This window comes from Ranitomeya variabilis, chromosome 5 (assembly GCF_051348905.1).
Source record: "Ranitomeya variabilis isolate aRanVar5 chromosome 5, aRanVar5.hap1, whole genome shotgun sequence".
Lineage (NCBI taxonomy): Eukaryota > Metazoa > Chordata > Amphibia > Anura > Dendrobatidae > Ranitomeya > Ranitomeya variabilis.
Window position 1 is genome coordinate 325,701,162 of NC_135236.1, and position 12,961 is coordinate 325,714,122.

Genomic DNA, 12,961 nt, shown 5'->3' on the forward strand with positions numbered 1-12,961 from the left:
ATGTATACTAAGCTGCTCCACCAAATCGCCAAGGTATACCCTTATAGAGCAGTCCTAACTAATGTATGCAATCCCTATCTGATGTATTTAAAACCTGATTATCTGTATAGTACCTGTATAAGCAGGGTTCAGAGAGAAAAAAATATACATGTGGACATGCAGGATGGAACAGCTTAAATGCAAATGACCCACAGAGGAGTGGTGGACTCCCCAGTCTTGTAGAAACAAGAGAACAATTATAGAACCAGAAACACATGGGCTACTTGCACACTGAACAAGTCTGTAGGAACCTGTTCACACCACCAGAAAACTTGAAGACACAAAAAAGCACAGTGAGGTCAAAAATACTCTGTTGTAAAAAAATCACAGTAATAAGCAAGTGCTAGTCAAAAGATGTAACGAAAACAGGGTATTTAGTTGATACGTTTTTTTGCAAAAAAATGTATACCAAGCTGCTCCACCAAATCGCCAAGGTATACCCTTATAGAGCAGTCCTAACTAATGTATGCAATCCCTATCTGATGTATTTAAAACCTGATTATCTGTATAGTACCTGTATAAGCAGGGTTCAGAGAGAAAAAAATATACATGTGGACATGCAGGATGGAACAGCTTAAATGCAAATGACCCACAGAGGAGTGGTGGACTCCCCAGTCTTGTAGAAACAAGAGAACAATTATAGAACCAGAAACACATGGGCTACTTGCACACTGAACAAGTCTGTAGGAACCTGTTCACACCACCAAAAAACTTGAAGACACAAAAAAGCACAGTGAGGTCAAAAATACTCTGTTGTAAAAAAATCACAGTAATAAGCAAGTGCTAGTCAAAAGATGTAACGAAAACAGGGTATTTAGTTGATACGTTTTTTTGCAAAAAAATGTATACTAAGCTGCTCCACCAAATCGCCAAGGTATACCCTTATAGAGCAGTCCTAACTAATGTATGCAATCCCTATCTGATGTATTTAAAACCTGATTATCTGTATAGTACCTGTATAAGCAGGGTTCAGAGAGAAAAAAATATACATGTGGACATGCAGGATGGAAAAGCTTAAATGCAAATGACCCACAGAGGAGTGGTGGACTCCCCAGTCTTGTAGAAACAAGAGAACAATTATAGAACCAGAAACACATGGGCTACTTGCACACTGAACAAGTCTGTAGGAACCTGTTCACACCACCAAAAAACTTGAAGACACAAAAAAGCACAGTGAGGTCAAAAATACTCTGTTGTAAAAAAATCACAGTAATAAGCAAGTGCTAGTCAAAAGATGTAAAGAAAACAAGGTATTTAGTTGATACGTTTTTTTGCAAAAAAATGTATACTAAGCTGCTCCACCAAATCGCCAAGGTATACCCTTATAGAGCAGTCCTAACTAATGTATGCAATCCCTATCTGATGTATTTAAAACCGGATTATCTGTATAGTACCTGTATAAGCAGGGTTCAGAGAGAAAAAAAATATACATGTGGACATGCAGGATGGAACAGCTTAAATGCAAATGACCCACAGAGGAGTGGTGGACTCCCCAGTCTTGTAGAAACAAGAGAACAATTATAGAACCAGAAACACATGGGCTACTTGCACACTGAACAAGTCTGTAGGAACCTGTTCACACCACCAGAAAACTTGAAGACACAAAAAAGCACAGTGAGGTCAAAAATACTCTGTTGTAAAAAAATCACAGTAATAAGCAAGTGCTAGTCAAAAGATGTAAAGAAAACAGGGTATTTAGTTGATACGTTTTTTTGCAAAAAAATGTATACTAAGCTGCTCCACCAAATCGCCAAGGTATACCCTTATAGAGCAGTCCTAACTAATGTATGCAATCCCTATCTGATGTATTTAAAACCTGATTATCTGTATAGTACCTGTATAAGCAGGGTTCAGAGAGAAAAAAATATACATGTGGACATGCAGGATGGAACAGCTTAAATGCAAATGACCAGGATTACAGAATCTATCAGCCGATCTCTTATAACGTTCTTGAGCTGTGGTCAGGGATTCCTTCAGAACCTCCAGATTCTGTGTCATCGCAGTCAGCCTTTCCTCCACTGCCAGAACCGGAGAATTAATTGGAGACCTAGGTAATATACACGGATGATAACCCAGATTGGCAAAGAAAGGTGTAAATTTAGTGGAGGCGCTCTGAGAATTATTACATGAAAATTCAGCTAACGGCAACAACTCTAACCAATCATCCTGGAGATGGCTGACATAACATCTTAGATATTGTTCCAGCGTCTGGTTGGTACGCTCAGTCTTGACCATTTGTCTGGGGATGGTAAGCAGAAGAGAGACAGACATTAATATTGAGTGCAGAGCAAAACCCCTTCCAGAATCTTGAAGTGAACTGTACTCCACGGTCAGAGATGATCTCATCCGGAACCCCATGCAACTGAAAGACATTCTGTATAACCAAGTTCACGGTATCTTTAGCTGAGGGGAGGCCGGTGCACGGAACAAAATGAGCAGCTTTAGTCAGGCGATCAACTACCACCATGATTGTATTCATGCCCCCCGATGTAGGCAGCTCCACAATAAAGTCCATTGATATAGACCCCCAAGGGCGGGACGGAACAGGTAATGGTTGTAGAAGACCCATAGGTGCCACATGAGGAGTCTTGTAACGGGCACATACCTCGCAGGAGAGAACATAGTCCTTGGTATCCTTCAGGCAAGTTGGCCACCAGAAGAATCGGCTCAGGAACTCTTGTGTCTTCTGTACCCCCTGTGACCAGCCAACTTGGAGTCATGTACCAACTTGAGGATCTGCAGACAGACGACCTCCGGGACGTAGATACGTCGATCTCTGAACCACATGCCACCCTTAAAGACAAGATTAATATCCACAGGTGGGTTGGCCAGAAATACATCACCTTCATAGGCCTCCCTGCACTCCTTCCACAAGTCCTGATCGTGGATAACTCCAATGAAATTGGCATCAGATAGAATGGTCTTGGACGGGGCTTCAGGTACGGAATCCGCAGCATGGATTCGGGATAAAGCATCAGCCTTCCCATTACAAGAACCTGCACAGTACGAGATAAAGTTAAATTGATTTAAAAATAAGTTCCAACGAGCCTGACGAGGAGAAAGACATCTAGCGGATCTAAGGAACTCTAAATTGCGATGGTCAGTTAGCACTATGATCTGTTGTGCAGCTCCTTGCAGATGATGCCTCCATTCTTTGAAAGCTGCAATAATAGCCAGCAATTCCTTGTCTCCCACATCCTAATTCTTCTCTGCTGAGGTTAGTCTATGGGAAAAGAAAGCACAAGGATGTAGCAGACCCTTCTCTCCAGTAGCCCCCAAAGCATTATCAGAAGCGTCCACCTCCACAATGAAAGGAAGTGTTGGATCTGGGTGTATCAACAGCGGTGCTGATGTGAAACAGACTTTAAGCCAATCAAAAGCTTCTTGAGCCTGTTATGACCACTTAAAGGGCTTTTCCTTCTTTGTCAAGGAAGTAATGGGACGGACAATATCAGAAAAATTTTGAATGAAGCGTCTGTAGAAATTTGCAAAACCAATAAAACGTTGGACCTTCTTAATGTTCTTGGGTACCGGCCAGTCAAGGATAGCCTGAATCTTACCAGATTCCATGTTCAGCCCCTAGGGAGAGATGATATAACATAAGAACTGTATCTCAGAACGATGGAACTTGCATTTCTCCGGCTTAATATACAGATGGTTCTCTTTCAGACTTCTTAAAACAGTTTTGACATGTTCTTCATGTTCCTGTAGAGTCAGAAAAGATTAGTATATCGTCCAAATAGATCTCTACAAACTGGTCCAACAAATATCTGAAAATGTCATTAGCAAGGTGTTGAAATGTTGGAAAAGGCATTACAAAGTCCGAAGGGCATCACAAGAGATTCAAAGTGTCCATACCGGCATCTGAATGCTGTCTTCCACTCATCCCCTGGACGAATACGCACCAAATTATAAGCCCCACGAAGATCCAGTTTAGAGAACACCTTAGCATGGCAGACTCTTTCCAGTAATTCAGGAATCAGAGGCAAAGGGTAATGGTTTCATACGGTTACCTTATTGAGTTCTGGATAGTCAATACAGGGTCTAAGTGTCCCATCCTTCTTCTTTAAAAAAAAAGATAGGTGCTCCTGCTGGTGAGGAAGGATGTATGAAGCCTTTGGCCAGATTTTCATCAATATACTCTTTTAAGGCTTGAAGCTCAGGTGCCGCCAAAGGGTATACGTTACCAAAAGGAATGGCTGCCCCGGGAAGCAGCTCAATGGGACAGTCATAATACCTGTGTGGAGGGAGCTGATCTGCATTTTTCTTGTCACAGATGCCAGAGAACTCTTTATATGCTGGAGGTAAAGAAAATACCGGTACATGTGGTTCCGTAGCCGTGGACTCAGGGACAGCTTCTGTTAACGCTGAGTTGCTCCTTGTTGGGAAGATAATCTCCTTGGTCTCCCAGTTGATAATTGGGTTCTGAGAACGCAACCAAGGAATGCCTAAAATCACAGGAAAATGAGGAGAAGAAATTAGCAAGAAAGAAAGTTGCTCCTGATGCTTAGGCTCCAACAAAATTTCAAGGGGTACGGTCTCCTGATCCACAGGCCCAGAGATTAAAGGTGACCCATCCACTGTTTCCATGGTAATTGGAGAGGCTCTTTGCTGAATTTTAATACCATGTTCCTTGGCAAATGCAATATCCATGAAATTGCCACCTGCACCAGAGTCAATCATGAACTGGAAATCCACTGTCCTGAACACAGGATCTTAATAGGGAGAGAACAGTGAGAGTTCTTTTCCTTCAGCTCCTTGGGGGGTGAAGTCATAGAAAGTGAATGGAATACAGCGTTTAAAGGCAGGCTACATTCAGAGATGTCAGATTCATCATCACAGTTGTCATACTCCCCTATTGCTGCTAGCACCTTGTTAGGCTGTCTAGGACACTTAGGACAATTGATCAAGAAGTGGTCAGACTGGCCGCAGTAGAAACATAGACTTTCACGCAGGCGATGCTCCCAGCGCTCATTGATCTCGCGCCTCTGAACGGAATCAATTTGCATGGGCACCTCCTCCACCTCCTGAGAGGTTTTACCTGCAGGCTCTTTGGAAGGAAGGGAAAGTTAGAAACACAGTTATATGCAGCAAATTTCTCCTGCCTACGCTCAGTAAGGCGAATATCTATGCGCACACAATGCTGTATAAATGTCTCTAGCTCTTGTGGTGACTCAAAGCGGGCTAGTTCATCTTTTACAATACTAGACAGACCCCTTTTAAAAATTGGCAATTGTGCATAACTGTCCCAATTGGTATCTACTGCCAATCTCCTGAATTCAGTGGCATACTCAATAACAGAACTTTTAGCCTGGCGTAAAGACAACAAAGCAGATTCAGCAGTTGCATGGCGATTAGGGTCATCAAACATTAATGCCATAGCAGCCAAGAAGTCATCCAAATCATTTAACCGTGGGTCCGAGACTCAATCATCGGATTCACCAAGGCGAGCACTCGTGAGGTCAGTAGCATTATTACACACAATACTTTGGATCTATCTTAGGAAAACGGTCAGCATGCACATCAAAATATAGCATAGATTGATTCACAAAGCCATGAAATTTGTCGCAATCACCATTAAATCTGAATGAGGCAACTTAGGTGGGCCAGCTGGTGGCGGTTGCCCAGAGGGTAAAGTCACTTGTGCAGCTATTTGCGTGCTTATGTCCTGAAAAGCCCATCCCTACTGGGACTATATGCCAGCAAGTTTGTTTTCCTGGGCTGCCATGTGGTTGCTCAGGCCTGCAAAGTTTGTCCAAACATTTGTTGATTGTGTTCAAAGCTCCCAAACTTCTTTTGCAGACCTTCCACATCTTTCTGCAGTGATCTAATTATGGAAAACATCTGCTCTAATTTGCTTTCTGCAGTTATTGTTCCAGCAGTCTCCTTTTTTTTTTTTTTTTTAGGCTAGAGTATCCTGTAATAATTATAGGGGATAACTCAGGATATTCTTTGTGTGGAACAAGACAACTACAGGACACAGTTTTAAAAGTGGTAAAGTCTATATTATCACACGGTGATTCAAACAGGTGCAGAGAGAAACTCAAGTCCACAACACTTGGTGCAAATAATAAATGCAGCTTGGCAGTCTATTGGAAACTTCAGAGGAAAATGCAATCAAGCAGAAAGTCTATGAAGCACAGTTATTCTTGAGGATACTTGACACGAATAAATCCTTGTCTTAGTCCAGGCACAGATAGATATGCTTATAGGCAGTTCAAATCATATCTTAGCTCAACCAGGGAGGCCTGGTTAATAGTCTCAGGTTATTGCAAAGCAGCAACAGCTTACATGACCAGCAAATGCAGATGGAAGTAAACACGAACAGCAGATGAAGTAGGATTACTGGAAACTTGTGTATGCAGCAGGAACTCAGAGCAGGGTAGCAGGATCACCACACAGGTTCACAGGAGCAGGTGTATAGCCAGGGAGTAATCAGAGGTCAGGAGCTGGATGCAAGGCAGAATACTCTAGCACAGACTGAAGGCTGGGGTGGAGTTTTATAGCAGGAGACATAGAGCACATGAGACCAAAGATGCCATCTTGGAAAAGGGCAGTAATGCACAAAAGGTAAAAAATGTTCAGAGTCCTGACACGGTGTTACATACTGCGTGGGCTGTGTTATATACTACATGGATCCTATATACTACATGGCTGTGCTATATACTACGTGGCTGTCTGTGTTATGTGGCCTCTGCTATATGCTATGTGGCTGCTAAATATATACACACATACATACATATTCTAGAATATCTTATGTGTTAGAATCCAGCCACCATCTAGTATATATATATATATATATATATATATATATATATATATATATATATATTTATATATTTATCAACCCAGTGGTTGTGAAGCAAATTACTAGCATCTTGTGAAAACTTAAGGGAAGACGCATCTGCTTGTGCGCAGACTTTATTAGCTTACTGTATCAGTTTATAGACTTAGTAAGATGCGTTGATTTTGAATTCTTTACTTTTTAATCATCATATATTCTTGTTTTTTAGCCTTGCTGTAGTGCTGCCTTCCTACAGTTTTTATTACATTAAAGCTAAACTTGAAGAAACAATAACTCAAGCCAAATGTAAGTACTTGAATAAATTCTAATTAAAACAAGCTATAAACTTGGCTGATATATGTATTCTGAACAGATCAATAATTACTGACATTGATTCTTTCATCAAAATTCCTAAAGATTGCAATGATTCTTACACAGTGCTGCTCAGTCTCAAGTCTAATATATGGTAACTCTGATATTAACAAAGCCACCAAATTGGATGACCTTGTCAGTGTATAAGATATATAAGGGATCTTTAGATCTTGCAGGCTGAGAAGCAGAAAGTTCATATTCTCTACTAGAATATGAACACAGTTTCCAGAACCCAAATCATTTGTACTTTATTAACTGAATCATTGTTTAATCTTTGTTTGCTGATGTATCAAGGTTATCTTTGCAAATGTATGTGTATGGCTAGAAATTAAAGGCAATATTATACTGAAATAACTAACCTAATTTAATTCTTAGAGCATGTATTTGCTTTTCATTGCTGTTTATTAGTCAAAGAGAAGACACAACTTTAGTTACACTGTTTTTGTATAGGCTCTCTACATCTGTGTCCAGATCACCTCATTCAAATAAGTAGGAGATTTACCACAGAAACATAATTTGTGGAGATGATAGAATCTTTGGAATTCAAATCTGATACATTGGTTGAAATTTTCCCAAAAATCTATTTAAGGCGACTAAATTCTTCACTGATTGCAGGTGCTCTAATTGCCTTGAAAAAAATGTGTAAAACACTCTGAGTTTTCCTAGGATTGAATCTAACTCATTTCAACCAATTTATTGCAAACTCAGCCTTAGTAATGTCAAATTGACTTCACCATATAAATGTATTGTGACCCTGTAGTAACCATCAGCCCATTTAATAACATGTGCATTGACAAACTTCTGTTTTTTTAAATAAAAAATGGTTACAAAATTAAACTTCTTAGTAATTTATGATCAGGCAGATCATTTTGTGTGTAACCCTGGCTTAAACTGACTGTGTCGCTGTCATAGGCAATATCATTCTTTTGTTACTAAGATGAGTGATGTTCCATATATTTCATAGTCCATTTTGCTTCTTCCCCACTATTATGATTGCCAATGTTTGCTAAAGGTAAAGGAGGCCAATTGTGGCTTGCATTTGGTAGTACTGTGTCTGAATGGCTTGTTCCAATGGATGTTGTGCTGCTTCTGCTGCTTGAGCATTCTTAGCCTTAGTATGTTTTTGTTTCTTTTATACCAACCCATCCCTTGCCATTGCGACTTTTTATTTTTATTTTACCATATATTTTGTACAGTACTATAATTAGCATTTCACAATATTTTCAACCACAATTATTTAAGCCTTGCTAAAAAGGAGGTGTTAAGAAATGCAAGTTAGGGGACCCTTACAGAAAGCAAAATGTGTGTGTTTGACAAACTGGACCATTAAAATTGGAGTGCAAAAATAGATATGGACAAATAAAGGTAATTTTTTATTTTATTTTCTTTTTAGCAAAATTCAGCCCCTTTCTCAAGAATTCGATCTTAAGTGTTAGGCAGGTACACATCCAATAAATCAGCACCTGACTGTGTTAGTGTGGCATCTACAGATGTAAAATATGGCTTGTAAAGCAGATGTGAAAAATAAATTGTTTACAACATGCACACTTTGTGAGGTAGACCATCTTAGTGAAATTTTAAGATTTTTTTTTTTAATAAAAAAAAACAATTATTTCCCCTTCAGAAAAACGATTGTTCAATAAAAGCAAAAACTCAGTACAATTGCGAGTCGTGACAAACTAGGACGCTGTGACAATGATTTCAGATGTTATTATGCATAAAGCTATTGTGTTGTCTTGCTTTTGCTTTTTACTGCATTAAGAATAAAGATAAACATTTTAATTTGTACTTCAAATGTAGCAGGACAGATGTCAGCAACACTGTATAACTGATCAATCACAGTGAGACTAGCACTGCTGCTGGCATCCCTCCTATTTTTCTCTCCCCTTTTCAATTGAATTTATGTATTATCCTCAGACTACTACTCTCCTCTTTAGTGCTTCAGTTATACAACACATTACTATCATGAGTATTTGTCCAATTTTTTTAGGGCTTTATTTTCATGTATTTATTACTGATATAATTTCAATATCCTAAAATGAGCCAAATATGACTGCTGCAATTCCTGTGTTGAATTTTATGCAGGCCATGATAGTCCCTACTAATTATTTTCACCATACCATGTCATGTGATAAAATCAAGAAATTATGGGGAGACCCATATTGCACCTGAGGTAGTCTCATATTTCTGTAACTGCTGAAATGTCTTCACTATAAAAAGGCAGCTGGCATTTTTGTGAGCGATTTGCACTAATCAAATTGGCAATTGTTTGCATTTGCCGGACCTACAAATTTCATAAAATTCTTCTTGACTTGAATTCACATGTAATTTATTCCATCATCTCTAGTCTTACAGTATATTATTCTAATCTGTTGTTGGGTATGACATATTATGATATAATAAATGAAACAGTCAAAATCTAGAAAACAAGAGCAGTACATACGACTCTGAAAGACTATATTTTATAAATGAAATAATGCCTACTTTAAAGGCCGACATAAATAAGGAGTATAAAGGGATGGCATTAATCCTCAGAATATTGTCTTATTTGTTTAGCCATTATCATTACATTTGCTTAGAAGATATTTTCAGCAACATGATATTAGTGAGAAATTACATTCTTGTTGTAATGGGTGTTTGTCTGTTTTTTCTCCAAACTTGAACTATACACAAATAAACCTTTTGATCATGTCACAATATCTTTATTCAAGAATTTCATTGAATAAAATATTGTTTGTGACCCCCTTTACCTTTCCCCTTTTTTTCCTTTTTTTTCTATCTCTTGCATTCTCTCTATGATGGATAATCACAGCCAAAAAAGTCAAATTGAAGGGCAAGTACTTCCTTTATGCTTACTTTGCTCGTCTTTACTATCCTTATAGACCTTTAGCCAAATATTTCATGTTTCCCTTGTTTATGTCTGTCATTTCCTTCTGCTTGGCTTTTAGATCTTCAGTCAGTTAAAGTGGCATGTAATATCATATCTACATGGTAGCTGTTCATGAATATAGGCGGTAGAATCATTAGTTATTGATGTTGTTGTTAAACAGAGTTTTAAGTTAGTGAGACAGATACAATCAGTATGGCTGCATATATTACTTCAGACTGTTAAACAACGTTCCTGACGGTAAGTTCAGAATGAAGATGCAATTTGACCAGTTGTCCCCTCATCTTTATGTATGGACTAGTGTCATGATCTCAATGGCAAGAGATCATAGCATCAGCATATATAGGAACTAGCTCTTGGAAGATGGAAACTGAGCTGACCATGAACTAAACCTAACGCACAACTAGCAGTGGCCGGGTAGCATGCCTACGTTGATTCTAGATGCCCAGCACCAGCCGGAGGACTAAATAAAGCTAGCAGAGGAAAATATTAGTCCTAGCTCACCTCTAGAGAAATACCCCGAAAGGAGACAGAGGCCCCCCACATGTATTGGCGGTGAATCAAGATGAAATAACAAACGTAGTATGAAAATAGGTTTAGCAAATTTGAGGTCCACTTACTACATAGCAGAAGACAGAAAGGACACTTTCATGGTCAGCTAAAAACCCTATCAAAACACCATCCAGAAATTACTTTAAAACTCTGGCATTAACTCATAACACCAGAGTGGCAATTCCTGTTCACAAGAGCTTTCCAGACACAGTAACGAAACTACAGCTGTGAACTGGAACAAAAATGCAAAAACAAACATGGACAAGAGTCCAACTTATCTAGTAGTTGTCTAGGAGCAGGAACAAGCACAGAGAGGCTTCTGATAACATTGTTGACCGGCAAGCAACTAACAGAGCAGCAAGGTTATATAGCGACTCCCACATCTTGATGGGAACAGGTGAACAGAGAAGATGAAGACACCAGTTCAATTCCACCAGTAGCCACCGGGGGAGCCCAGAATCCAAATTCACAACAGTACCCCCCCCTCAAGGAGGGGGCACCGAACCCTCACCCGAACCACCAGGGCGATCAGGATGGGCCCTATGAAAGGCACGAACCAGATCAGAGGCATGAACATCAGATGCATTCACCCAAGAATTATCCTCCTGGCCGTATCCCTTCCACTTGACCAGATACTGGAGTCTCCGTCTGGAAACACGAGAGTCTAAGATTTTCTCCACAACGTACTCCAACTCACCCTCAACCAACACCGGAGCAGGAGGCTCAACGGAAGGCACAACCGGTACCTCATACCTGCGCAATAATGACCGATGAAAAACGTTATGAATAGAAAAGGATGCAGGGAGGTCCAAACGGAAGGAAACAGGGTTAAGAATCTCCAATATCTTATACGGGCCGATGAACCGAGGCTTAAACTTAGGAGAAGAGACCCTCATAGGGACAAAACGAGAAGACAACCACACCAAGTCCCCAACATGAAGACGAGGACCAACACGACGACGGCGGTTAGCAAAAAGCTGAGTCTTCTCCTGGGACAACCTCAAATTGTCCACCACCTGCCCCCAGATCTGATGCAATCTCTCCACCACAGCATCCACTCCAGGACAATCCGAAGATTCCACATGACCAGAGGAAAATCGAGGATGAAACCCCGAATTACAGAAAAACGGGGACACCAAAGTGGCAGAGCTGGCCCGATTATTGAGAGCGAACTCCGCCAATGGCAAAAAAGCAACCCAATCATCCTGGTCAGCAGACACAAAACACCTCAGATATGTCTCCAGGGTCTGATTAATCCGCTCAGTCTGGCCATTCGTCTGAGGATGGAAAGCGGACGAAAAAGATAAATCTATGCCCATCCTAGCACAGAATGCCCGCCAAAATCTAGACACGAATTGGGTCCCTCTGTCAGAAACGATATTCTCAGGAATACCATGCAAACGAACAACATTTTGAAAAAACAGAGGAACCAACTCGGAAGAAGAAGGCAACTTGGGCAGAGGAACCAAATGGACCATCTTAGAGAAACGGTCACACACCACCCAGATGACAGACATCTTCTGAGAAACAGGCAGATCTGAAATAAAATCCATCGAGATGTGCGTCCAAGGCCTCTTAGGAATAGGCAAGGGCAACAACAATCCACTAGCCCGAGAACAACAAGGCTTGGCCCGAGCACAAACGTCACAAGACTGCACAAAGCCTCGCACATCTCGTGACAGGGAAGGCCACCAGAAGGACCTTGCCACCAAATCCCTGGTACCAAAAATGCCAGGATGACCTGCCAACGCAGAAGAATGATCCTCAGAGATGACTCTACTGGTCCAATCATCAGGAACAAACAGTTTATCAGGTGGGCAACGATCAGGTCTATCCGCCTGAAACTCCTGCAAGGCCCGCCGCAGGTCTGGAGAAACGGCTGACAATACCACTCCATCCTTAAGGATACCTGTGGGCTCAGAGTTACCAGGCGAGTCAGGCTCAAAACTCCTAGAAAGGGCATCCGCCTTAACATTCTTAGAACCCGGTAGGTATGACACCACAAAATTAAACCGAGAGAAAAATAATGACCAGCGCGCCTGTCTAGGATTCAGGCGCCTGGCAGTCTCAAGATAAACCAAATTTTTGTGGTCAGTCAATACCACCACCTGATGTCTGGCCCCCTCAAGCCAATGGCGCCACTCCTCAAAAGCCCACTTCATGGCCAAAAGCTCCCGATTCCCAACATCATAATTCCGCTCAGCGGGCGAAAATTTACGGGAAAAGAAGGCACAAGGCCTCATCACGGAGCAGTCAGAACTTTTCTGCGACAACACTGCCCCAGCTCCGATCTCAGAAGCGTCGACCTCAACCTGAAAAGGTAGAGC

The 12,961-nt window shown here is 40.9% G+C and overlaps 1 protein-coding gene across 5 annotated transcripts in view; it reads left to right on the top strand.

Moving 5' to 3' along the window:
* CACNA2D1 (calcium voltage-gated channel auxiliary subunit alpha2delta 1) overlaps positions 1-12,961 on the top strand; it is a 1,329,605-nt gene that overhangs the window by 1,135,837 nt on the left and 180,807 nt on the right. For 3 of the 5 annotated variants that reach the window (XM_077264669.1, XM_077264671.1, XM_077264670.1), the window contains exons 22-23: positions 7,053-7,129; positions 10,008-10,028. In XM_077264669.1, the coding sequence (XP_077120784.1) occupies positions 7,053-7,129; positions 10,008-10,028 (98 nt within the window). The remainder of the gene's footprint in view (positions 1-7,052; positions 7,130-10,007; positions 10,029-12,961) is intronic. The other 2 variants (XM_077264672.1, XM_077264674.1) reach the window with 1 other exon arrangement.